This window comes from Aptenodytes patagonicus, chromosome W (genome assembly GCF_965638725.1).
Source record: "Aptenodytes patagonicus chromosome W, bAptPat1.pri.cur, whole genome shotgun sequence".
NCBI lineage: Eukaryota > Metazoa > Chordata > Aves > Sphenisciformes > Spheniscidae > Aptenodytes > Aptenodytes patagonicus.
Window position 1 is genome coordinate 1,455,018 of NC_134981.1, and position 25,691 is coordinate 1,480,708.

Consider the following 25,691-nt stretch of genomic DNA (forward strand, 5'->3'; position numbering starts at 1 on the left):
GGGTGCCTGGGTGCTCAGCCCCCGAGCCAGAGAGGAGGCACGCAGGAGGTCTGCTCACACCTTCAGCCAGCCGGTGGAAGCCCGTTAAATCCTGGTTCCAGGCAGCGTGTGGAGCGGCGCAGCTGAGATTAGGAAGTTTATTTCACATCACCATCCTCAGTGTGAAAAAGTGTTAATCCCTTTCTGTTGCCTACATGCGTTACGCAGTCAGCAGTGCCTATTTTACATATGTAAACAGCACTAGGAAAATGTGGTGAACATCATCTAAAACGCTTGGAGAAGCTATATATATCTGTTTATATCTGTTATACATCTATTTTTTTTTTTTTTTTGTTAACAGGTAAAACAGAAAGGGGTTCATACTCATCATATGGAAGAGATTCGAATTTACAGGGTTGCCACCAGGTAAGTGAAAGTCTGCTCAGCAGAGGGGTTGTGATAAATACTCTGATGAATGAGGTTTGCTTCTTAAAGTTGTACATCTTGGGGATAGGCTGCGTCATAAACGGCGATGGCTGCAGATGTGCATTTCTCAGAAATGGGCTCTATTTGCAAATGCAGGTTTTAAAGCTCCTGCCTGAGCTTTTCTAGCCAGGATACAGTTACTGGAGACTATGAGTACTTGGGTTGACCTAATACCGCCCTAGTCAGAGCTGCTGTGAACTATTGATTATTGTCCCTTGCAACAATGCCGCACTGTTCAGCATGTCAGGTCTTCCCAACAGCACAACTTCAGAAATTACAGAAGTGGAAACACACCGCAGAGCTTGTGTCAGCCCCTAGCTTTGGATGGCTACTGCAATAAATTATAGTTTTCATAGAATCTGTATGATGTTGTGTGAAAACAAGGTTGTATTGAGGGATAAAAATGTCTGTGAAAATATGATTTGTTGTCCCTTTTTGTTTCTGAATTGTTTTTGGCTGGAAGTCAAGGCCAGCAGGCTAACAGCAAAGCCGTCTCAAGGGAAGCATGCGTGAGCTAGAAAAATAAGAGTAGTTTAATTAAATAATAAAATGCCAATGTAATACAAAGGTATAGCATGTGTGTGTGTGTGCCTCTCTGCGCTTTGCATTTGCATACTTTTAATTCTCCAGAGAAAGTCTGAGTCTAAAAATACTATCAATAGTCAAAAGTCTGTGCTTTGTTTCAAGACAATTGATTTTTTTTAAAAGACCCTTTCTTTTTAATTTCAGTAGCAATATTAATTGTGTGTTTAAATTCATTTTGTTCTTGAAGAGTGCTAGGCTTCCTTTCCTTTTCTAAGTGCAGTAGCTTTGCACTTTGGAAAACTATTGAAAGAATTTAATAGCCTTCTTAATATTCAAAGCTTTATACCATTCAAATCTGCCAGGGGAAAAAAAAAGCAACCAACAAAATGCATATTATTTCCCTATAGGAAAGGGAAATACTTGATCCCTTCTTTCCTTTCGTATGTCCGTGTTCTTTAATAATGAGAGGAAACAGCCTATTCTTACGGGTTTTTTTTTGTTTTTGTTGGGGTTTTTTTTGAAACATTTAGTGTAGAAAAATGAAACCATTTGAGCAATTAAACAGAAATGTCTGTTCGCAGTGCGCACGTGTATGCCATCAGGAGTGTCTGGAGGCTGGGGCTGTGCTCTCGGCCGGCTGTCGCGGCGTGCCCCTTCCCTCCGCAGCCCTGCGTGTGCCGGGGTGCATCCCGGCCCCTGTGCCTGGACGGACTCCCGCGGGCGGACAGATGGACGGACGGGCGCAGCCGTCGGGCGCAGGGGAAGCATCCCGGGAACGCGAGCGGCGGCGGTGGCAGGGAGCTGGGCCGTGAGCCCCGCGCCCCTGCTGCAAAGCTGTGGGCTCCCGCGCGGGGCCCTGCCTGCGGGTCTGGTTTCGGAGGTGGAGGCAGGGTTGGGGCAGGCTGGGGGAGCCGGCGGCTGGCGGCAGCTTCCCCGCGCAGGTGGCGATGGGGCCCCTTCCGCTGGCCGGCGCGGAGCTGCTCTGCTTTGCCCCCTCTGCTAACAGGGCCGGCGTGAGCCCGGAGGGAGGTGAGGTTTGCTCCGCTGCCGGAGGGGCCCCTGCGCTTGCCAGTCGTCGTCCGCATTGTTTGAGTTTTGGGGACGTTTCCTGTGCGAAGTTTTGCATGCTGAGCGTGGACTGGGAGAGGCAACAAGGGGAGGCTGCTTTGCCTTCCTTAAAGCACATGTTTAATTCCATGTGGAACAAACTGAAAGGATACAGAGCTGCTCACTGGTGAAGGTTTAGAAGCCAAGCCTTGAAAGTAAACTTAGTGAGGCACTGAATGTTCACATACGTAACTCTTTAGCGAGTCGATAAGCGACTTACTGATTTCACTTGCAATAACCAGCACAGATAAGTGCAGAAGATCACATGTGTAACCCTACCCTCACCTGATCCAAAACAATCTGCAGTCGCTCTTAATTAATTTTAGGAGCTATTTCTAGCTAGTCCTCTTTGCTTTAAAATCTTTGTATGCTTTTGCTTTCTATTGTTAGGAGGTAGCAGGATGTGTTTGTGTCCCCAGTGCTTGCACAGCGTTGAGGATGTTGTCCTCAGTGTGTAGTAGCACCCATCCAAGGGTGAGACCCGTCTCCTCTGCAGCTCCAGCCTCCTGGAGATCCCACTCTGCTGCTCTCTTGGGTCTGCTCTGGTTTCCCATTTCACCTGAAAAAGTACCTTTGCTGCGTTTTGCTTTTAGTTTTTCTTTCAGTCTTACTGTATTTGAATGATCTCGTGATACTGCAAGTAAGTTAGAAATTGTTTCCGAGTTCGAAATGGCATTACACCTAAATAAATTATATGGTCTATATATGCCTTGTGCGTGGAGCCTTAATGCGACTCATACTGCGGCCTCTTTGCGCACACCCATATCTGTGAATATCTGCAGGGTACAGATGTGTATTTTCCTTAACTTGGGAGTAAAAAGTTAATCTTGGAAACTAAGGGCAGAGGTGCAGCTGTAGGTTTGAGAAGACAGTTTGCCGTAAACAGGTAATTTTTTCTTAAGCATCCTCAGCTTTATGTCCCAGCCAAAGCGAGGCAGCGTTTTGCACAGGCTCTCGGGGGTAGTGGAGAGGGACCTGGTTCCAGATATCCCCAGTGTCAAATGATACGGAAATGACTCGGTGTGATGTTACTGCAGCATCACCGCACCTGCGGTGCTGGGAGCCGGGAGGGGTTGGGGCAGCTCGGATCAGTCCCGTGGGGACGGCTGGCGGGAGCTGTGGGCCCCCACCCAGCCCTGCTCGTGCCATGCCACCGCCTGGCTTGGCCTCCCTCGGCCAAGTGACAGATCAGCAAACAGCTGAAACCCCTCGTGGGGAACTGCCGGGTAATTGCCATAACGAGGATGGTTGCCTGCAGAAACAGGCAGCACGGTTTTCGCCTCGTCTTTTCATGCAGTACCAACCACCTGCAGTAGAAGTCCACACGCTGCTCCTGCTCGCCAGACTTCTCTTCTGGTCCAGAACGCAGGAGAGGACAAACCTGAAAGTGCCAATGAGCTCTAGCCTTTCGGCGAGCTCCTTCGTATCGCGTGAAAAAGAGGATAAGCCCCAACGGGCAGTGCAAACCGGGGAGATGCTGAGCACCGCAGTGCCGCTGCCTGTCCTCTGTGCTGGGGAATACGGTCTGTCAAGATACCGGACAAAAAGCCAACATTTATTCCAGTAAACAAGCCAATGACTGTGGTTGTAGTATGAGAGTTAATGCATTTTTTTCCCTGAATGATAGCATTGAGTAATTATTTTTTATACTTTGGTGGACCAATTCTGGAGTTTCCTCAGAATTCAGTTGGTACAGACATGGTCAGCTCTCTGCATGGATCCTTGATAGTATCTACGTGGCAGCGCCCTGTGGCTGTGTAGGGTCAATGAACTGATGGAGAAAACCCTACCTACCCACTCTCCTTTTCTGTGGAGAAAGAATTCATGAAAATTTGAGGAATATTAGGAAGATATTACAAAAAGAGTGCAAATAATAAAAATTCTAATCCATGGAATAGGGTCTTTCTTTCTACCATACGCATCCACTTTCTTGAAGCGTAATGGAAAAGTGGGTGAAGCAGATGACCAGTGCCCAGACAGGAAGGAGAAAAAATATTTCTAAAACAAGAATCTCTCAAATTCCTGAAAGGTACAGAAGGAATAATGCTTAATGCCGAGGCTGGACCATCTGTTGTCTGTTCTCCAGGCTGCAGAACTATCAGGACCCACCAAATTATTAACCATTATGAACCTTCAGGCTTAAAAGAAAATTAAAAGCTACAAGCCTATTGCAAGATTTCTAGGATCTGCTTTCACACGTATTGAGAAAGTTTAGCTTATCTAGACAGAAGATATTGAAGAAAACTCGGTGAATTCCAAAGGAAATATTGGTGGTGATATTGCGGATCGTTGAGAATCCCCTGAAGCCTTGGGTTATCCAAGGGACTGGAGTAGCGGCAGTAGCTGTGTGAGCTCCTTTTTCCTAAACCCAGGAGGAGCGTGCAGATTTTGTTGATTTCTGAAAGGTAAATTGCTACCTCCAGATGTGATGCATTGCTCTCTGTAGATGAGTTCCTGGAACAATTAAGGAAAACTAAATACCTAACGATATTGAACTTGCTACCTATTAATCTTCTGGTAGGAAAAAAACCAACAACCTCTCTTCACACAAATAGCAGCAATGATCTGAGGTTTCATCCCCGCGCTGTTTTCACACCAATGAGAGAAGAGGTCAGATACACAGCAACCCATTTACTTTGAGATGATTTTTATTTCCGAGCCTAGGGCCCAATTGGGCTTTCACTGAAAACCACAGCAAATACAACACTGATTACAGTGGGAATGGAAGAAAGCTCATCTTGGGAACTATTTAATTCCATTAGAGAGAAGTCATCTAAGAAACATGTACCGAAGTTGTTGTCAAGACACTTTTGAAACACTGGCTTCATTGAAGTTAATGACAGAAATCTCATTTCATTCAGTGAAGTCAGGATTTTGCATGTTGTCTTAATTCTGTGCTACTTACCATTTCCCCAAAGATCGATTTTTTTTATATTGTGCTGGTTTTGGGGGGGATTAGCAAGGCAATAGTAGTAGTAAAAAAAAGCGTACCTACTTGATTTCTCTAACTTTGTTCTGGTTTCCTGTATTAGTCTGTATTATTGGTTGGGTACTCTGGTCGTAAGTAAGGGTCTGCACGTGGTAATGAAGAGCAATGCATCTGCTTCTTCATTCAAAGAGCTTCATGTAAATCAGCACTGTGAAGAGGTAAAGGCAGAAAGAGCTGGAAGAAATTATTTGGCAGGTAGAACTGAGCATCAGCCGCTTGGCTGCCTCAGCGGTTGCAGGGCAGGGGCTGCTGCAAGGGTGTGCCCGAGCGTCGCGGTGGGAGCAGGGAGACGCTCCAGAGGAAATGTGAGCCGGAGGCTCAGCTTGTGTAAGTCACCGTGCCTCGGTTTCCCACCGACAGCTAAAAATGAGGGGCTGTGTTAATTCTACAGTGTATATAAAACACTGGTATTCCTTAGTGCCAGAGGATCTGGATACACAAAATACTGTTATTAGACTAATGGTAACGTGTGCTGCTTACAGTAGTGTGGTTCCACTAATCGGTTAATAGTCGGTGAGACCGACTTTGAGTAATCCAGAGCTAGTGAGCTTTTCTGAGCAATAGTTAATTCAAAAAAGCAATGAATAAAGAGAACTGTAAAATGAGCTTGATGGCCAGAAAACATACACCGTAGATTTCCAAGGCAACGCATGAGATTGTATGTGGGAATAAATTAGACAGTCCTTTGAAAATTTGGATTATGCCTTTTTGGCAAATGCATAGTAACAGATACTTAGCTTTTAAGGTGTTTTAACTTGAAGCAAAATTCCCAAATCCTAAGGTGACTTGTTTTTACTACTAAGTCTTTTAGAAAGTGAGTCTAAATGTTGGTTTTGGATGTACTGATTTACTTCATGTTCAAGAAATACTCTCGGAGGCCAGTTGGAACCATCCCACTGTTAAAAGCTGACTCTGGAATGAAGTGTTAAGGTAAAAGCTAGTGGAGTTGTACAAGCTCAGCCAGCCTTTTTTTTTTTTTTTTTTTTTTTTTAATAAAACACAACTGCTACCAAAATATAATAAACTTTATCCAGATTGAGATCATATCTACTAGCCTTCAGCTTGATTCAAGATACCATGGTAAAGAGAAAGGCCAACCACCAGAATGACATAGGCATGATGTTTAACTTTGTTTTTATTGCAGCTTCAGTTCAAACAAGCAGCATTAGAGGCTGCAACAAAATGGCTCCTTCGTGCATTTACAATGCCGTAAGCATCCGAGGGCAGTCCGCCCAAACCTGCAGCAGCCCTGTGGCTTTCCAGGATTTCCTGAGGGACCGTATCGGTAGCAATTTATTCAAGGAATCCAGATCAGAAAGGAGTAGGCTCTGAGATCCTGAGAAGTCAGAGTCCAGACTGGCAGGACAGTGTTTCTGCAGAGACCACCTCTGCACCGTAACACGTGTATCATTTAACTTGCCTCTTCTCTGTCTTCCTTTCAGTACTTTTTCTGACTCCTCTCTTCCTCCTTGCTTTCCTGTGCTCCCTTCTCTGACTCCAAAACCTCCACCCCACCCCGTCCCTCTGGAAGCAGTGGTGTGGGTTTCCAGGAGGCTTATGATCAAGGGCACAGCAGGCTGCCGTGGCAAATGAACGTGCCAGTTCTGGACTGAGGTTTCTAGAAACTCATTTAAAAGTTCGTGCAGACCCAACCGGAGTTCAGCCTTCTTGTAGCTGCTAATGTTTTCCTGTATCCTCTCCCATTGGATCTGACTCCAAATATTTGTTGGACATTGCAGTCTCCTTACAGACGCTACACGCTCTTTCCTGATGTCCCTCCTCCTGTGTGGTCGTGGATCCTCTCTCCTTTACCTCCGACTCTTACTCCCCTGTCCCTCTGTGATGGGTGAGAGGAGCCTTTGGCATGTGATGGGGCCTGTGGCCCCCTCTGCATTCAGCTGGGACAGCCAAGGTGCTTTTTCAGGTTTTCTTATTAGATGCACGTGGCATTTTATGCTCTGTGTGTCATAGCTCGCTCCAGGGGGAGAAGTCATTGGCTTTTTCTCCTTGAGCAGGTGGTCGCGTGGCCAGCACGCTCCCTGCTTCCCTCCTGTCCCATCCCTTTCTGTCCCCCACCTACAATAGCAGGCTGAATGTTTCCCACGGAGGAAGGCAAGGAAAGCCTTGGATTTTAATTTTTGAATGTTTGTGGCTCAGTGAGCGTAGTGGAGGGAGGATACGACATACCTTTGACAGAGATTTTGTATAGAAGTAACAGAAATATTGCTGGAAAACTTGAAAGAGTGTAATGGAAATGAAAGACACAGGCGGCTTCTGCAGCAAGTGCATATGGATTAACTCAGCCCAGCTGCCCGTGCCCGCCTGTCTGTGTGTCCAGTAAGGCTGTAAATCCTTGCATAACGCTGCTGTTCTCATGCTGAGAAGGGAATGGACAGAAATAGCTATTGCCCATTTTCTTTTTTCTTCCAGAAGTGCTGGGACTTCCTTTTTCTGCTGTGAATTATTGAATTGTTGCAACATCTCTAATTATATGAAGAGGAGTTCAGCAAAGACAGAAGGGGAAAAAAAAAGCAGGAGGGATTATCTTTTTATCTGATATGTACTTTTAAAAGGTCCTTCTTCAGCGCTTCATTCAGCATGAGATTGAGACTAATGCATATTCTGAAATCAGGCTTCCGATTTAAGCTGCTAAAGAATAACTATTACAAAAATAACCCTGGTAGCATCGCACAGGGGCCTCCTGCATCTCAGAGACCTCACCAGTGAACGCACGAGTGCTGCCCCGTGCATTCAAATGCTCTTGGTTTTCTTGAATTTGATCAGCAACATGTTCTTCAATATCTTGCAGAGCACTGTGGGGGTTTGCTTTCTTTTTACCTTTTTTGTGCGCTGCCCACCTTTTCATAGTAAACAATAAAAAAGACGGTATCGTGACTGCAGACGGGGAAGGTGTGAACCGAGGTGGTGTGTGTGTGTGTGTCTGCGCACGGAGCTGCTGCGCGCTGAACTGCTTCTAATTTGTACTTTGTTCATGAATGTCAGGGCAAAGAATCTTTCCGTTTTATTGGTATTGTATACAATAAGTTATTAAATTTCATCTCTGTAATACACCTGCAGTAAAATAACAAAACATTACTGCACTTAAGGAACATGTGTGTGTGTTGCAGTGTTCCACCCCTCCCTTCCAAACAGCTGCTTACGGATTTCAAGATCCATTGTATATATTCCCTAGAGCCCACCTCTAATAATCGAGACACATCTGCCATTGCAGTATTATAGGCATATGTAGTTTTATTGAAAACTATACCTGTATATAAAAAAATTAAATAACTCCTACCTCAATTAAATTGGCAAGCTACCTTTTCTGAAGTTCATATTGCAGACCTCTGGAGACACAGCGAGTTCATTTTATTCTTCTGTTACAAATTACTTAGTATTTTTTTGCTTAGTCAAATAACTAGGTTTTCTCACATTTTGATGACAAGATTCCTTTGCCTGTAGTAATTTCTCCTTTGTTCACCCTCCCTATAAAAAACACACAAATGCTGTACTACAGTGATAAAAGATACCTAATGTACCAAGGAATTTAGGTTCCTACGAAGTCTGTTGCTAATCCATTTTTTGTGATAGATGTGCAGTGTCAATGCCCTTAACAAAAGCTCCAGCGCTTTGTTTATTTGCTTTTAAGTATTTGAACACTGACTTCTTGACTGGGCGATATGTACTTACCAGCCACAGCTGTGTGTGGATGTGATGTGCTCCATAGGAAACACGGTACAAAATAGAATTATGCTGTATTGTATGTATAGCCTTTGGCTAAAGTAAATGCAAAGAGAAAGAGCTCCTTGCCCCTAGAGTCCAAAATTCCTCCTCGGTGGTTACAGCCGTACTAACCTCTTGTGTAGGTATAATCTTGCAGGTGGGGTAAGGAGATGGAGTAGGTGGACTCTGAATCTGGCTTTCCCTGACTTCATCCGTACACGTTCCTTCCTGCCCCGAGGACAAAGGATCAATGTGAATGGATAAAATTCTGGCTACCGTGAGGTCGGTGGCAGAGGTCCCACTGAGCTCCGTGGGGCTGGAAAGCAGAATTTTGCCTGGTAACTTCTGTGGTAATTTATAGTTGGAGAAGATTCACCTCTGTCGTCATTTCTGCTCGAGCATCTTGCGTTGGGAGGTGGAATCATTGCTCCTGCTCCAGAAATTAGTTCTAGCGCCCATAAACTATCCTCCTGTGATCGTGGGCACATTGTGGACTAATGTTTTTGATGTTACAGCACTAAAATAATGACATAAGAGATAAAATTTCCATGTTAATCAAATGTATTAAAGGAACAGACTTAAGTTCAGATGTCTGAATGGCTCATTTAGTAGAATTCCTCATGCATCTAGAAAGACACGGTTTCATTGTCCATATCATAATTGAAGAAATGCTAAAACCCAACACTGCAATTTAGTGGTAAAAGGAGTGCTTTTCTCTTAGCCCTTTGGATCAAATGTTAAGCTGAGGGCTATTTTATTGGAAGTGAGCATTCCAAGGGCACCTTTCTGGAGCTTATAACCTGGCAACAGAATAACACTGCGATTTGTAATGTGCAATAATAGGTTTATGTTGTGGTTGAGTGCTAATAGGAGCTTGGTTTGCCTTCGCGGTCGCTGCACTCTGACTTTCTGTGCTATCGTGAATGCGATAAAAAGGGGAATGATGCTTGCCTGCAGTTGTACCGTGGCAGGTTGTGGGCTCGCTGTGCTGCATGTTTCTGGTTCAGGTCTGGTCAGTGTTTGATGAAGACCTCCAGCAAAAAAGCAGGCTGTGCTTTGACTAATTCTGGCAATTTTCAGGACTCAGAATTGACCATTGAGTGCCGCGACGTACAAGGGTGATAGCTGGGGATGCTCTCCTTGGCATATAAGGTATGGTTTGGCAGGTTTTGCTAATATAAATGCATAAACCCTAAAAAGCAAAAAATTGGTCCAGTGAAATAATAGCTGAAACCATTTTCATTGCATACTTGGTGAGAACGGTGGCATTTATCAACCATTCATTGCTTTCTCCAAAGATGACAGTCTTCTATGTAGCCGTGTGTTCACGTCTCGGTGGTGAACTACCTGTTCCTTTCCCTGGCTCCATTAATAAGCCGTGTTCTTTCTGAATCACTCACATAACGAGCCTTCTAGGCCCATTAGATAATCCAGTTCAGCTCAGCTGCAAGGTAGTGACAGTTCAAGCAAGTTCTGAAGAAAAATTATCACTTTTTGGACTATCAGAAATTCTTATCAGTGTGATGATTGTGAGGACGAGGGTGTAGTCTCACTAAAAACACTAAAGCTTTAGAGCTTTACTCACAGAATCATTGAGGTTGGCACCTCTGGAGGTCACCTCGTCCAACCCCCTGCTCAAGCAGGAGCAGCTCAAGCAGGCTGCCCAGGACCAAGTCCAGATGGGTTTTGAATATCTCCAAGGATGGAAACTCCACAACCTCTCCAGGCAAGCTCTTCCACTGTTTGACTACCCTCACAGTAAAAAAGTGTTTTCTTGTGTTTAAGTGGAATTTCCATATTCCAGGCTGTGCCCGTTGCCTCAGTTATCAAGTGGTTTGGGTCACTGGCTTCCAGAGGGTTCAGTAAATCTCCAGCTTTCACTGGCAATTTTATGCAAACACAGAGAGAGAAGGAGGAGCTCATGTGCATGCAGTGTGTACGCACACGTACACAACACGCATACGCAGCACATACGCATGTTTAGATATTACAAAGGATTGTGATAGACATAAGATAGCTATAAGAAATGGATTGCTGGGGGAAGCTTCGGCATGCTAGTATTGACCTAATTTCTGACACCTCTCAGACAAAATAGCCTTCTTGTCTTCTGGGAGCAGTCATCTTTTGAGAGTCGTCTTCTGTTCCTCCCCTCTGTTTCTCCCACCATTTAGCGGTAGTTACCCTTTCACAGGAGGCATCTGCCTTCCATCGCTTCTCGCCCGCTCTGCCTCCTCTCGGACACACCTGGTTGGTTTGTTACCGCTGGGTTTGGCTGTGGGTGGTGGGGTGCTTTTCTGTGTGTTTCTGAACAGAGCCTGCCTCAGTCCTGTCCAGGCCATGACTGGGGTCTCAGCATCGCCCGGTGCACACAGAAATAAAGAGGTTATTTTAAATACTATTTTCTTCAGGTGACGATCATGTTTCTGGATGCGATGATCACCCACGGTCGCCACAAACCCGCACGGCCACTTTCGTAGCGTTTGCTGTACGCTGTCGCATTGCTCATTTCCAACAGACCATTTCCAATAGCCTTTTTACTGCCCAGAAGTTACTCCATTCTCCCACCACCCCCTTCTGACATGTGGTTACCTGCTGCTTTGCAGGGGAGTGAATAGCATCTTTAATCACACTTAATTACCATGCGACTGCAGACAGGAACTTCACATACAGAACAGCTCAAGATGGAGGAACAGGATCCTTTACAAGCACAGATAGACACAGAATGCTAATTATTAAAATACTATTTTCAAAACACACACTACACATAAAATCTAGTCAGGTTCTATACTTTCTAAGACAGCTATTAATTCATTTCTACAACTCATAAAATTTCCCTCATTTTGCAAACTTCTTTACAGTATTTCTAGTTGCAATTTAAGCAATCTGTAAGTTGTCCAAACCTCTCTGAGTTTCAAAATCTAGTGCATCTCTTTTGTTTACACTTTGCATGAGCTAATAATTATATTTTAGGTCACTCAAATACAGAAGTAAATAGTTCAGTACACGGATACACTGAGAAATCAGTGTTTTAACAAACAAGTGCCGTACATTTAGACAGCAGATCATTCTTGGTGCATTGCCTGTGGAATTTCTTCACCTGTTTTACTGCATACTCTTTGGGAAGGTCCAGATAAACACAAGCCCACAATCTGTATATTTTTAAGAGCTTTCACATTCCAGTAAACTCTCGCCACCTGATTTTCACAGAAAGCTTTTTAACTTCCTTCTTGTTAATAGCTGGAGAGAAAAAGAGATACGTTTACATCCAACTTGAAAGACTGTGTTTGAGTATCGCAGCGTTACTCCCTCAGTGTCTGGTGCCAGCCTCAGCCATCAGTCCAGCCTGGCATCAGCACTGACCTTAGTGATACTTTTTCTTTGGAAGAAGGCACTCTAGCTGTGCTTCTATTGTTGTGTGATTTATTCCTTCGCTTCTTGGCTTAAAAAAGGAGCAATTACTTTTGACAAGTAGAGATTTCAGGGCATGCATGAGGATATGAATCCTACTGGCTATTTATGTCTGGAATAATTAAAAACAATGACTAAGTTCTGCTATCAGCCTGCCTAAAAAAAGAAAACCCTCTCATACCTCAAACACACAAGCAACATCAAATGGCTGTAGAGTTGTCATGGAGCATTCCCTACTTCTTTTCTAACTCTTCGTCTTCGCCCATCTGAAGATGCTTTTCCAGCCTGTTTTAATTCAGCATTAAAATACTTCTGTAGGGCAACAAAGTGCAGCGCGTTCCAGGTGCATCAGAATTTGGGTCCCTAAGTCCCACCTACGTTGCATATGGCCGTTAGGTACCTCCCCAGCTATCTGAAGGGCTCCCCTGAGTGTTGTGTAGCTGTTCCCAGAGACACGGGGCAGAGGAACGGTCAGAGCCCAGCAGCCCTGGTTCCCTGCGAGAGGTCCCCCAGGGAGGCCGGGGTGGAGGCGGCCGGTGGTGCCCAGCGGCTCTGGCCGGGGGTGGCACGGACCCGCACCGCTGCTCTTGTGCGGTGAGCGGCTCCCGGAGCTGGGTTAGCTGAATCATCCCCCCTTAATCCTCCGCTCGGGAGCAGAAACCCACATTGTCAGTGCAGCAATGCCTAAGTTAGGACTCCACATCTGTAGACTGGGGGCCATCAACCAACGACTTAGCAATGCCTTGTGGTGTGTCTTTCTCGCTTCCCCTTTCCTGTTTTGCTTGATTTTCATTGTTCCCCTTTCACAGCTTGTTTTCCCCATAACTGACTTGTGTTTTGCTGCAGTCTGTGGCTGGTGTTACGATTGCTCTGGTTAGAGGGTGAGGGCTCTGTGTTAGGGGTTGGATGTGTCCCTCGCAGGTGGAGGAACAGAGCTGGAGCCCTTTCATGCCCCTAAAACGCGTATTTCATTCAGTTGCAGCCTGTGCTTCCCCCTTGCAGCCATCCTGCTCTGTCTTGTGTTCTCAGCCTTATTCAGCTTGGGAGCAGCATTTTAAAGCATTTTTTGCTCCCCCTCTGGCTTTGAAAAGTGCCGAACACATTGTTGGTGCTTAACAAATACTAAATAATAATAACACAGGAGCCAGGTATTTCTTTATGCCTTTGCAGCAGATGAGGTGCATGTCTGCCAGGCATTCAAGTCTTGCTGCAGTATGTTTAGCAACAATGGAAAAGTTAATATTTTTATTTCGTTTTGAAGTTAATGATAGAATATAGCCATCTGTCTGCATGTTTATAGGTCTGTCTTTTTTTTTTTTAAACTATTTTCTTTCTTTGAAAATGGATCCTGGTTGAGTGTCAGGAGAAAACATTTTTTTAAAATAGTAAAGATATAGGCTATACTACAGTTAGAATTACGGATATTTCCCACATCCTTGTCTTTCAGAAGTGTCTGGGGAAAAATGCATATGAAGCCTAATAAAAACCAACTGTATCACTGAAATATAACTCACGTGTGTATTTCTCTGTCTCTTTTTTTTTTACATACATGATAACATACAGTGTTACTTTTACATTGGATAACAAGGTGCTGTGACAAATCCAATTTTTGGAGAGAGTTATATTTTTATTATTTTGTGTAATGCAAAAAATGGCAGTTAACTGCCCAGCATATTCTAGCCATCTACAGAGAAAATTAGCAAGAAGCTGCCCATTGCTTGATGGCGCTTTACTGTCATGTCTTCCCCATGCCATGGAAGGAGTGATGGGCTACTGCAGCTTACCGACATAGTCTTTAATGTATCTGTTGTGAACAAGAAGATATGAAATAGGGTGTTTCCACGGTTTGAAAATCCTGCTTGCTGCCTTGGTCCTGAAAAGTAAAATTTCAAGAACCTCAGACAAAGGTTTCGTGAGGCCATCTTGCGTCATCAAGAAGAGTTGCCCATGTCTTACCCTCTGCTTACGTCTTGTTGGGAACAGAGCTCCTCTGCCTTTTTCTAATGCCCTTTCAGTGACTGTTGTCCAAAACACTACTCAGTAGCTGCATCCTGGTTCACTGCTCCCCTTTTTTTAAAGCTTGGGCATGGAAGAGTGATAATTTTCCATGAGTCCTTGCTATTTTCTTTTTAATATGTATTTCCAGTTTAAATCAATCATTTTTAGAAGTTTTATTCCATGATGACCAGTCTTGGACAGGCTTTACAAAATGATTGATTCCTAGCCCAGCTTTGGAAGACTCGTGAGAAACTACATTTGCAGTTAGTGCAAGTCACCACTCTGCTCTTCTGGCAGCATCAGCAGAGTTCTGTAGCAGCTATATCCTCCTTCATCCCCGGGCATGAGATACTGGAGTCACATATGGAAATTTCTACTGCTTGTCATATTTTATGGGCACATGGCACGTCCTGATACCGTAACGATAGATTTGACGTGATCGTACACGTGTAGAGCAGCACAGACAGTTTTGGAATTGCAAATGTGGAATAAGAAGGCACCTTTCGCTGCGTGTTTCTAAGTAGCTCAGCAGGGATGAATGAGGCTTCTTCCTCATGTACTCTTGCTGCTGTGTCTGGATAGGAGAACAACGATGCTGTGCCAGTATCATTTAATTTTCCAGTTACTAGAATCTTATTCTGAAGTTACCTGGTTTTACAAATTTTGCCATGTAACTTCTGGCTCTTTGCTTTTTTCCCCTGCTTCGTTCCTTTATCAATTCAATTGCTCTAAGATATGTTGTATGTATTTCCATAGGACGTTAAGTAAAATCAAGAAGAAAGCAGTCTCTCTGGAACTTTGCTCTCCTCTGTGCCTCTGTTCAGCCTGGTATTCCTTTTCTGTAGAGTAATTCAGCATAGTGGCTTTGATTTACTTTAAAAAAAAAATATTTCTTTCAAATAAACTAACTACACGTTTTGTGACAACTTTTGTCCCCAGTATTAGTCCGAAGTGGTGGTACCATCCCTGCGGAGCTCTACTCCACGTCAGCTCTTTTCTGCATCTTTTGCCTGTGAAAGCGTTGCTGTATCTTGTGTTAGTGCCGTGAGTGCAAGCTGGAGTAAAGGACTACGTAAAGAAGACGTAAGAGGAGACCCAGAGGGAGGCATGTCCCCATGCAGCCCCATATTGGCTTATTTACATCAGCACCAACCCACACGGGCACTTGCTTGACTGGATGGCTCGTGCTGGTTTCCTTGAAACCAGCAGTATCGCAGAGGGGGAGCAAAGCTTCTCTCTGCAGTGTAGGCAAGATAAAGTGTTGCCTCTACGATAGTAAAGACCCTCCTCACCTTTGCCATGCAAAAAGGAAGGGAGTAAACGCACCACTTGAATAGCAAGTGGGGCGCGTAGAGGGTCTGCGCTTCCCCATCACCTCTGTGGGAGCCCAGTAGGCGAGACTAACGGGAATAAGTGCCTGCACAGCCCTTTTGGACTGAATCAAGCACCATATCTTTTGAATTAAATGAGCGTGCCTCTATTTACAGGCACGTTGCTCCTCCCTGAATTTGGGCAGGTTACTAGATACATCTGCTTTAATTTGTGTAATATACGAGCAGATAAAAATGGTACTGTAAGGGCGAAGTGTTGCTGACTGTTTTTCTTCATACGTGAGAGTACTTGGGTTACTGTATTTGCAATACCTCTCTACCTGTGGTAAGAAATCCCAGGTGTACTCCTGGTGAGCGCAGGAATGTGCTGCGGTAATGCCGGCACTCCCGCACCTCGGGGTGTGCGGGCACGGGCAGGCTTTGGATGAGCGCTGCATACCGAGGAGGCAATCCTGAAGAGAGACATAGACCAGAAATGTGAAGATGTTGATCATGGGCAGTGCCTGGCACGGGTGAAGCAGCCACCTGGTGATCTTAATGCGCCAGGCAATGAAACCTCGCCTCCCTGCCTCCCCACCGGTGCGGCTGGGGATGCACCGCAGCCAGCCGGGGAGGCAGCCGGCTCCTGGTGCGCGCCGCGGCAACGTGGATGCGACCGCAGCATTTTGTGCTTCAGCTTTTCACTGAACGCATGCAGTCTTGTTATTATTTAAGATCATTGGGTTTTTCCCCCTGCGGTGCTGACCTAACTGGGAGGCAGTTTGCAGCACAGCAGGCTGGGGTGGCACGCTCCGCTCTGACTCACTGAAATACCAGTTTCTTACATTTTTACCTGTGTCAGCATAAAAAGGTGGTTTTTTCCCCCTTCCAATTTCTCATAGCAGCTGAATTTGCCAATTTTGTTGTTGTTGTAGGGTGACTCTAATTTTTTGTCCTGTCTCAAGCGCAAGGTGACCTAAACTTTGCAGACTTTACTTGAAATGAATATGCCTTTGCACTTTATTCAGCCTCAGCTACATGCTGTGTTAGAATATATCAGTTTCCATTGAAGAGCATGTACTTTAGCTGTGTGGAAAAAGGTTGCGAGTAGCAGAGGGAAATTTAAAATAGAGGAAAAAAGACAGTTCCTATTTTAAATACCATGAGTGTCATTAGTTGGTTTTAGGCATATTTGCATAACACGGTTTTGTAAAAAATAAATGTGACTTTGTAACACTGAAAACATAAGGCTCCTGTAACGTGAAACACAATTTTGATACTCAGACTGCTCAAGTTTAAATTTTTATTGGTCCTTTCCCAAGAAAATGATGGCAACGTACACCAGTGTCGTGTCTTTGCATCATTCCTCTCTATTCATTTACTTAGGTCCTAGGAAGCTCTTTGCTGATCTTCTGGAAAGAACCTGATTTTTTCAGTTGCTGTCTCATTCGAATGGGAGTACGTCCGTCCTTTCTTCAGCTTTTTTGTTCCTATGGGGAGGGCTCTTCCCTGTCTTGGGGAGTTGGAAGGGCTGCGGACGGTGGGTCAGGGCTGGCCGGGCGCGGGGGTTCCTCCTCCCCTGGCCTGCTCCGCTGGGCGCCCGCCTTGGCTTTGCCAGGTCGCAGCGTGCCGCTGCCTCGGGCGCACAAGCGTGATTTATTTCCAGTTCTTGTGTACCGTTAGCTTCAAGTCCCACTTCTTCCCTCCGCTTCCTTTGCAACGAGTGACTGAGGTTTCACTTCTCTGCTCCTTACCCCAGAGCAGGCGTGTGCTCTTTCACATAAATGTGTGAGCTTTAACTAATTAAGCATCCTTTCCAAACCTGTGTGACGCAGATCCACATTAACCATCGGCCTTGTATGATGCTAGATCATTTGAGGACATGCAAATGGCTTTTACGCTGAGGATAATGATTTTTTTCCCTGCAAGATCTTGCTTCCCCATCAGAAAGGGGGAGGCCGTTGTTTATCTTTCAGGCTGATGAATAGTAAGAAGTTTAAAAAAAAAAAACATCCTCTGAGGCACTTAAAGTATTTAGCATGGGTTTTGTTATTTTTTTGGACAGGAAGTTTCTTTGGTCTTTCAGATGTTTTTACGGTAACTTTTCTTTGGTTAAAAATATTACTAACATAATTTCAGAAAAATGCTGTTTCCCATGCATTTGAACTTCTGTAAGCCTTTCCTGTGTTCTCATATTCAAAGGGAAAACAATAATTATATCATTAAAAATGGGAATTCAGCCACAAAACACCTTTTTAAGACTGAGGCATGTCAGGATATTTTACCCTGTCTGAGACAACTTGAGCCAGGATTTTTGTTGTAAGCTGTTTGTAGTTGAATGCTTACACAGGGAAGAGTGATGATAATTGACTTGTTAGGTTAACAGGTCTTTTTTTAGGGTTTGTAATAATTTGCCAGAGAAGGAAGATTTTGAAGCAAGTCGTGGTAGGACATCCTCACTGAATCATGTTGAAGTGCTTACTTGAACTGAAAAAAAGCAGAGCCCAACGAAGCAGCTCTTGCCAGCAAGTCTTCGGCATTTTTCTCAGGGAAAAATAGTGCAAAAATGTCCTTCTCCGCGCAGCATTCATTTCTGCATGTCATTAATCCTCACTGTCTCCTACCCATCTCCCCCCCATAAGTGACCGCAATGCTGATACCTACCAGATGGTATAGGGTTGGAGATGTTTGAAAAAGTGGGCACTTATAGATGTTCTGAACTTCAGTGTTGCATGGAAGTGCAGATATTTGTGTACTGGGAGGTGCTGTGAAAAACAGGGATACCAGGACATGTGTTTCGTAATGTAGTGAGCAGTTCCAGTAGATACATACTGACAAATACCGGGTTTATCTGATTATTATTCAACCCTACGTAAGTTTTTATGGTGCCCTTTTTTTACCATACATTAATATTCTGATATTGTGCACTTTTTCATACCTGAAGCATCTTACCATATTGCATTTTTGAGTGGAATAGGTGGGGAGGGATTTTTTGATAAATTCGGAAGGTGATGCAGATCAGCTGAACTCTCTGATGATGCAGCAAGCCTGTTTTCTAGCAGCACTATGGCGCTCTGTAAAAATACTGCAGACAATGCTTCGCTATATTCAGCAATTCCCGAAAATTCAGCTGCTGTCCATGGGCCAAATTCTTCCCTCATTAACACCCAGGAGGCCCCCTGTGACTGGGCTAAACTGAGGGCTGCTTAATTCCATACCAAATCTTCTGTCCTGGAAAATGACTCTACCAATGTGCTTCAGATAATATTCACGTTAAGCCAAACTGGCTCCATGTTTTTGTACAAACTGAATAACTACTGTTGCTCTGAGCTCGCTTCATTTTCTTAATTGCAAAGTCTTTTAAAGTCTTTTAAATGTTATTGCGCAGTATCATGGTATGCAAAGACATGGGAGCACTGTCAAGGTCCAAGGCACTGGATTTTCACGATGTTCGACTGACTGCAGATCATTCTGGGATGAATTTTCCCAATAATGGGCTTTTATACAGGGCCCTGTGGTTCACCACCTCAGCTCCGTGCGGTTCCTTTCTGACATAGTGCTGTTACAAATGGGGGGGGCCCACAACACCCTCGGATTTCCATTTCTCCTCGCAGAGGAGGGCTGTAGGTGCTGAAGTTGGTCTTTAATCCTGGCCGCCCCGGTGCCCGGAGCCATCCCCGGGGCAGGGTGCAGCAGCTGGAGCACGGCCGCAGCCGGCAGCCCCGGCGCGGGGATAATCCTCGCTGGGAGCCATGCAGAGCAGCTTCAGCCGCTGCAAATATTGGAGCTGGTACTGCATCGCGCCTCGGCCATCTGCAATGTCAGGACGTTGCAAAAACGGCTAGAACCCAAACCCAACTCTTTTTGTGGGCACCGTTAGCAGCATGGGAGAACTTTCTAACCGTAAAACACTGGGCTTTGACCAAAGTCCCTTCGATCGCTCGGTCTCATCTTCCCCAGCCACCCTCACCAAATGCCAGCCCTTCTGGGCAGTAAGAAACCCAGCAGCTTTGTTAGTTTTTACGGTTTTTTTGAGGCCCTTTGAGGGTGAAGGCGATGGCATGTTCCCCACCCCATCCCCCTTCCCCAGTCACCACGAGGACTTTCCCCTTTTTGTGTTTGTTACTCACCGGGACACATTTATATGAGTATTACCTGTATTTAAGCATGTGTTTTTAAGCACTATAATCATCTGGCTCAATTTCAGCGTGTAAATGAAAACTGTATTCTGAAAGACTAATAACAAAGCAGAGAGAATGTCCTTATCGCTGCCTGCGAGCGAGCACAAAGGAGCCGGATGGTGCTTTGCTGGGGAGGGAGCGGGGCGAGGCTGGAGAGGAGGCGGCAGCGCTGGGCTGGGTGCGGAGGGTGCGGCCGGGGCTGGCGGAGCTGTCAGGTTATTAACCTCCGGAGAAGCCAGGAGGTCGTATGGGACACCCGATTTCATACAGGTAGGGGTGTGTGTCTATGCATCCCTACGTATACATTGCGCATCAAACATCAGCATATATTACAGCATGTTTTGCTGATCTTCGCAGCAGTGAAGGCACTAGGATTTCCATTTGAACTGTAGTAGAGGAGGTATTTCCAGCTCCAAGTATTCAAGCATAAAGCGTACAGCAGAAAATCATAAATTGAGCAAAGACTGTATTCTGCAAAACTGCTTAGTGAGGGAGAAAGTCCCTTCCTCCCTTTGAAATTTTTGTGCCTTGTACTTGTTCAGTTGAGGCACTTTTTATCCGTTTTTCCCGTATACTAGGAAATGAAATATTTTCATTATACTAAAGCTTTAGAAAAACAGCGAAGACTGTGCAATTGATGGTGAAATCATTCACTGTAAATGTGAAAGATGGGGATCGTTAATGCAAACAAGTAACTAACCTTTAGTGATAATCAAGCAGCAGTATAATAATCTGAGTCATCATGCCTAATGGTGAATGAAGGGATGGGAAGAAGCAAGCAAACACCAAGAGTAAATGTGGGAAAAATTAGGTAAGAAGTTACAAATGATCCCCCCCCCCCCCCCGCGCTCACCTGAAATAGATGAGGAAAATGGGCACAGGAACAAATTTGAAATCCTCACTGGCCAGAGGTGGTTGAACCTCAGCCACGTTTAAGAGCACTCCGTGTCCATGAAATGCTGCTGAAACCAGTAAATGAACTTTGAAAGTTGCTGCTGTTGTGCTGATACGATATTCAATGCTCAAAAAGCACAACTGGGAAAAATTACTCCAGAAAGGTTTACACTTAAAGAGCAATTTTAAATTATGCAGAGGAAGAGATAGTGAAAAAATTAAAAAAAACCTGGAGAACTAATACTGATGACATTAATGCACAAGGGTTGGTTGAACATGAAAAATTATTTGATAATACCTGCAAGCATTTTTTAATGGAAAAGGTCAAAGTCAAGAGAAAACTGCTGAACGCTGTGCACAGCTATCTGAAGGTGCTGCCCTAGAAGGCAGAAGAAATGAAACAAAAGGTTATTTGGCATCAGATAGAGAAAATAAAATAAACATATTAAAATTTCTCTCACTTCATACACGTGAGTGTTCTTGAAAAAATAAATCCTGTGAAAAATTAAATCTCTCTGAGAGAAGTTCCTTTGTTCTCTGAAAGTCAAAATTTTTCTGCAAATACTTTTAAGAATTATGGTTGGTTAAGTAAAAAAGGAAAACAGTACCTTAGCTTGAAAACACACTCAGCAAAACCCAGGGAAATTGTTTCTCTGTGTTTGCCATCAACGGGTTGCAATTTACACTTGGCATTAGAGAGAAATACTGGACGTAAATGACACACAGAAGATTTTACAGAGAGCTGCCAAATTTCCAAAAGCCAAAGAAAGGCGTATTTGTAGGAATTGGACAGATTATGAACAGATGCCCTGATAGTCACATGATAAGTGGAAATTTAGTTTCGTAATTTGATTAAAACCAGAGGATTGAAATCACAGAAGGAAATAACCAAGAAATGATTCAGATGTGTATGTGGCATGACTTAGTTAACTTGACTTAAGTGAAAATTCATAAACTGAGGATAGAGCATGTAAGAGCAGCTGAAATCTGGATGATGAAATATAATCCTCTTTCCTGTGATTTTACTAAAGGAGAGGAAAACAGGACAGTTGCAGTTAGAAATTTTCTTGTATTAAAAAAAAAACCTGAAAAAAATTACCTCCTATTCATCTGTTTCAGCATAAATTGGATGTAATTTCAACAAATTCAGGTAGCTTTGTTTGCAAATTTGCAACGGAATAGATGTTGAAACGTCAAATGGAGATGGTTTAAGAGCAATAGGGGAAGAGCAGGTATTTGGCAGGAGAATGTCAGTCGCTGCTGAGCACGGAGGAGCCTGCTTGCTGTGACCCAGCGGTTTAGGTCCAGCATCACAAATTGCTGCGTTGGGTACATGCACAGCACGCGTTAAGTTCTTAGTGTTGAGGAAGGTCATGGTACGCCTTCCTTTCTGCTCTTTTTTCTGGAAAAAAACGTAATTAAATTGCACGGAAGCCCCCCGATGGTTGCGTACCCCAGCAGAGCGGGAGCTGCAGAGCTGCGTGCGTCTGCGGGAGCTCGGTACCGGTCGGGGGCTCCCCGGGGAGGCGTGGGGGCCACGGGACCACAGCCTCCCTGACCTACTTTCCTGGCCCACGGAGACATCGGTGCCAGAGCAGAGGGAACAATGCAGAGACGCTGTGCTCACAGGGAGAGCCAGGAAGGCCTAAGCGCGAATAAAGCAAGCAAACAAGCTTTGATCTTTAAAAGTGTAAGGAATTTTAATTTAAGAAATAGTGCAACGTCGTGAAAAATAGCAGGACGCTGGTTTTTTTAGATAAAGTGCATGAATTCTCATCATACATGTGAAATTTATTGCAAAAAAGGACGTGCTTTTAAAATGATGTATTTTGGACAAGCCGGTTGGTAAAGTTGTATAAAATATGTACCCGTGCCTGCCTTCACATCGGCTCACAGGTCTGCCCCGCAGTGCCTCTGGGCGTGCAAACGCACACGCGGGCAGAGGCAGAGGTGGGCTTGCCGAGAGCCCGGCAGCGCTGTCCGGAGGGGCACCCCGGCCCCCTCAGGCACCTCCAGCTGCGCAGGGCCATTTTGCCACCCGGGGGCGAGTGTCCCCGCTCCGCCTGGCGTGAGGACCGAGGGTGCGATGCCGCTCCAGCTCCATTCAGCTGGTTTGCTGACTATGCCTGCAGATGCCGAGGACCCTGGCGGTCTCGGCCTTCATCCCCGCTCCTCACCCTCTCCCACCGAGGGGGAGGAACCTCCGTACTGCACCGGGTGGGAGAGGGCTGGGAGAAACCAGGGGTGCGGCCGCGTGCAATGCGGCGGTTTGCCTCCAATCGTGCCCGCGCGATGCCTCTCCGAGGCTTTCGGCGAGGGGAACATATGTCCCGCAGTCGCTATACATCACGCAGGTTGGGAGCGGCGCGCGGGACTGCAGCTGTGCGCGCAGGAATACTCAAACGTGAGCACAACCCACAAACATTTGGCAATCGTTCAGAAAAGGAGCTTAATCTGTTTTCATCTAAGCCCGTTTTTCTCTTGCCTGCAACATCCCCACGATGTTGTGTTTGATACTGGATCACGGCGTAGCGTGAAGATGTCAAAAAAAAATATATCCGGGTTGTCAGCAAAAAAAAAAAGGCCTTTTCTGAGGTATTTTTCCCTGATCAGTGTTTTCAGGGGCTTTCGGATTACAGGCTTCAAGGCCATTTTCCTTTAATCTGAATTAACGTTTTGTTAGTAAAGCAGCACTCTGTCATACTCTAATCTCACCTGTTTCTGTAACAAAGGAAAAAGAAAATAGCTTTTTGTAAATGTATTTCCTACTTATTAGGTCTGAAACAAATATTTAAGTGAAATTCACATGATTTTCATTTGAAAGGCAAAACTTCAGGTTTGCAGTGGGAACAATGTTTGTTTTTTCCAGTAGGGGTAATATATCCGTATGGATATTACTTTGTCATAGTACGTGCATATTTTCTCCCTACCCAGCTTTAATTCTTTGCCTAGTTATTCAAATTTTGGAGGCAGGATTCACTAGTCGGTGACTTATTTTACAAATTGCTAGAAAGAAGGATTGTGTGTAACAATGAGAAAAGCAAAAACATTGTAACTGGTAAAAAATACAGCTGCGTGGCTCAACGTGAAAATGGATTTTGCTCTGTGGCTTTTTTTCCTTCTGCGATTGTTTTTAGCTCAAACTCTAACATTCAACTGGCAAATTCAATATATTATTAGTTTTGTTTATTATAAAACGAATAGACTGCAAACAGCATGGGTCTGTGAGGCTCGAGTGGTTCGTACAGTGTGTGCTATAATGTAAGGATATGCCTGCAGGTTTTATACAGATGAGCCTGAAGATTTGCAAGGTCTCGCGTCCTGCCTGCTGTCCTGCTTGCACCCAAAGATAACCCGCTTCCAGCGTACAGGACATACATGCCCATCAAACCCCTAGCTAAAGGCTGGAGAGGAGTTTGACAAATGTAACACTTGGCTTTTAAGCTCATCATTTCTTAGTGGTAAATATTAACTTTGATGCCTAATAATTCATTGCGTTTCTAAGATCCAATTTGGAGCAAATGCGAGCTCGGAAGGCTGTGTAATCGATGGCATTGTGGTTTGTAAACGTTTTATCTCTCTCTTTGTTGCAGGCCATTAGCAGTGTGACATGTAGGCTGAACAGTAATAAATGCCCATTGTTCCTTTTACAAGCATCTCAGAATAACTACGTATATATTTTTATCTTGGTTTTCCTCCCCGGGGTGCTCGGCGAGGTCCCCTTAATGCACAAACCCACCTCTTTTTTACCTTATAAGAATGTCTCTGTCCCATAACAGACAAAGGAGGGGGCTTTGCTAGGCTTTGGGTTATTTGTTTGTGTTTTTTTTTCTTCAAGAGAGTGAAGAAATGAGTCTGTGACAGTTGCGGTGAAAATTTTTGAGATGTGTTTTTCCAAATAAATTCACCTTTGCTGCAGAAAACACTGTTTATAACAGAGCCCTTGGATCGAATTTGTTGATAGTGAGGGTATGTGGCATTAATTAGGAGCGCTTTGCACACCAGGCTTCCGTGCACCTACTCCTGGGGTGGGAGCCTCCGCAGGGACCGCGAGCCCCAGGGGCGGCACGGGCCCGAGGGTCGCAAACCCGTGTACCTGTCCTGGGCGGAAAGCCGCGGGTGCGTGATGCCGAATGTCATCCCGACGCCAGCAGCTACCTGTTAGGTCAAGAGGAATGAACAGTCACTAGAAAGTGCAACTAGTGGCAAAGAGCAGCGTTCAATCGCTAGCTCAACAAAAGGTGTGCAGCCTTTAAGACGGGTGCATATGTTTCCTTCTAATGTAATAATACAAGTTTGGGATTTTTTTCCCGTAGAAACCTCTGCATCTTTTTATAGAGAAAAATGTTTGGATGAAAAAACAAAAACAACATAGGGTATGTGTATATTTTACGCTCCTAAAGCGAATCTTGTTTAATCTAAAATAGTTTGCAAACGCTGTCTTATATACGGGGTTTTTTTAAGTCAAATGAAATCTAGTGGGCTGGGTATAGGAATTTATACAGCCGATGGCTCTAAGTCTTTCAGACTACCCGACATATGGATAAACCATGCACAGATTTAGCAGGTCTGTCTTTATGTTAAAACGTATACGTGATAAAAATATATGACTGAAGAGAATTTCTGTGGTTAGCGGTGCTTCATTCTGAAATGCTCCAAGACATTCAATAAAATTACGTTTATTTTCAGAGGATATTCACAATGAATCGATAACCCTTTTTGTCAGAGGGTTTTTGCATACATTTCTCTGCCGCTATGCAATAGACTTGCAACCATTTTTTGCCGGTGCAGGTGTTGTTTATTAAAAGGAGCATAGTCATTGCAGGTGTATATTAGACATTAGCTGAACGTAAAGATATTAGCAAAAAGTGCCTTCTGACTGGCATTTTTGTATCTTTACGTCTCTGAGAGGTCTGTAAAGGCAGATGCGAGGCTGCACACCGAGAAAGGGTTTCAGCCCCAATCGGTCAGAGCCCATTTGTCCATCCCTCATCAGCGATTCTCATTTAGCCTCTCTGGGAAAAAGAGGAATATAGTTTTCTAGAATCAAAAGTTATCTTTAAATGTTTTTAGAAGTATAGTTAAGGAGTA

The 25,691-nt window shown here is 44.5% G+C and overlaps 1 protein-coding gene across 16 annotated transcripts in view; it reads left to right on the top strand.

Annotated features, from left to right (window-relative positions):
* The window catches only part of LOC143171885 (transcription factor 4), a 244,185-nt gene that overhangs the window by 122,037 nt on the left and 96,457 nt on the right, over nt 1-25,691 (top strand). For all 16 annotated transcript variants that reach the window (XM_076361027.1, XM_076361023.1, XM_076361029.1 and 13 more), the window contains one exon: nt 341-405. In XM_076361027.1, coding sequence (XP_076217142.1) covers nt 341-405 — 65 coding nt within the window. The remainder of the gene's footprint in view (nt 1-340; nt 406-25,691) is intronic.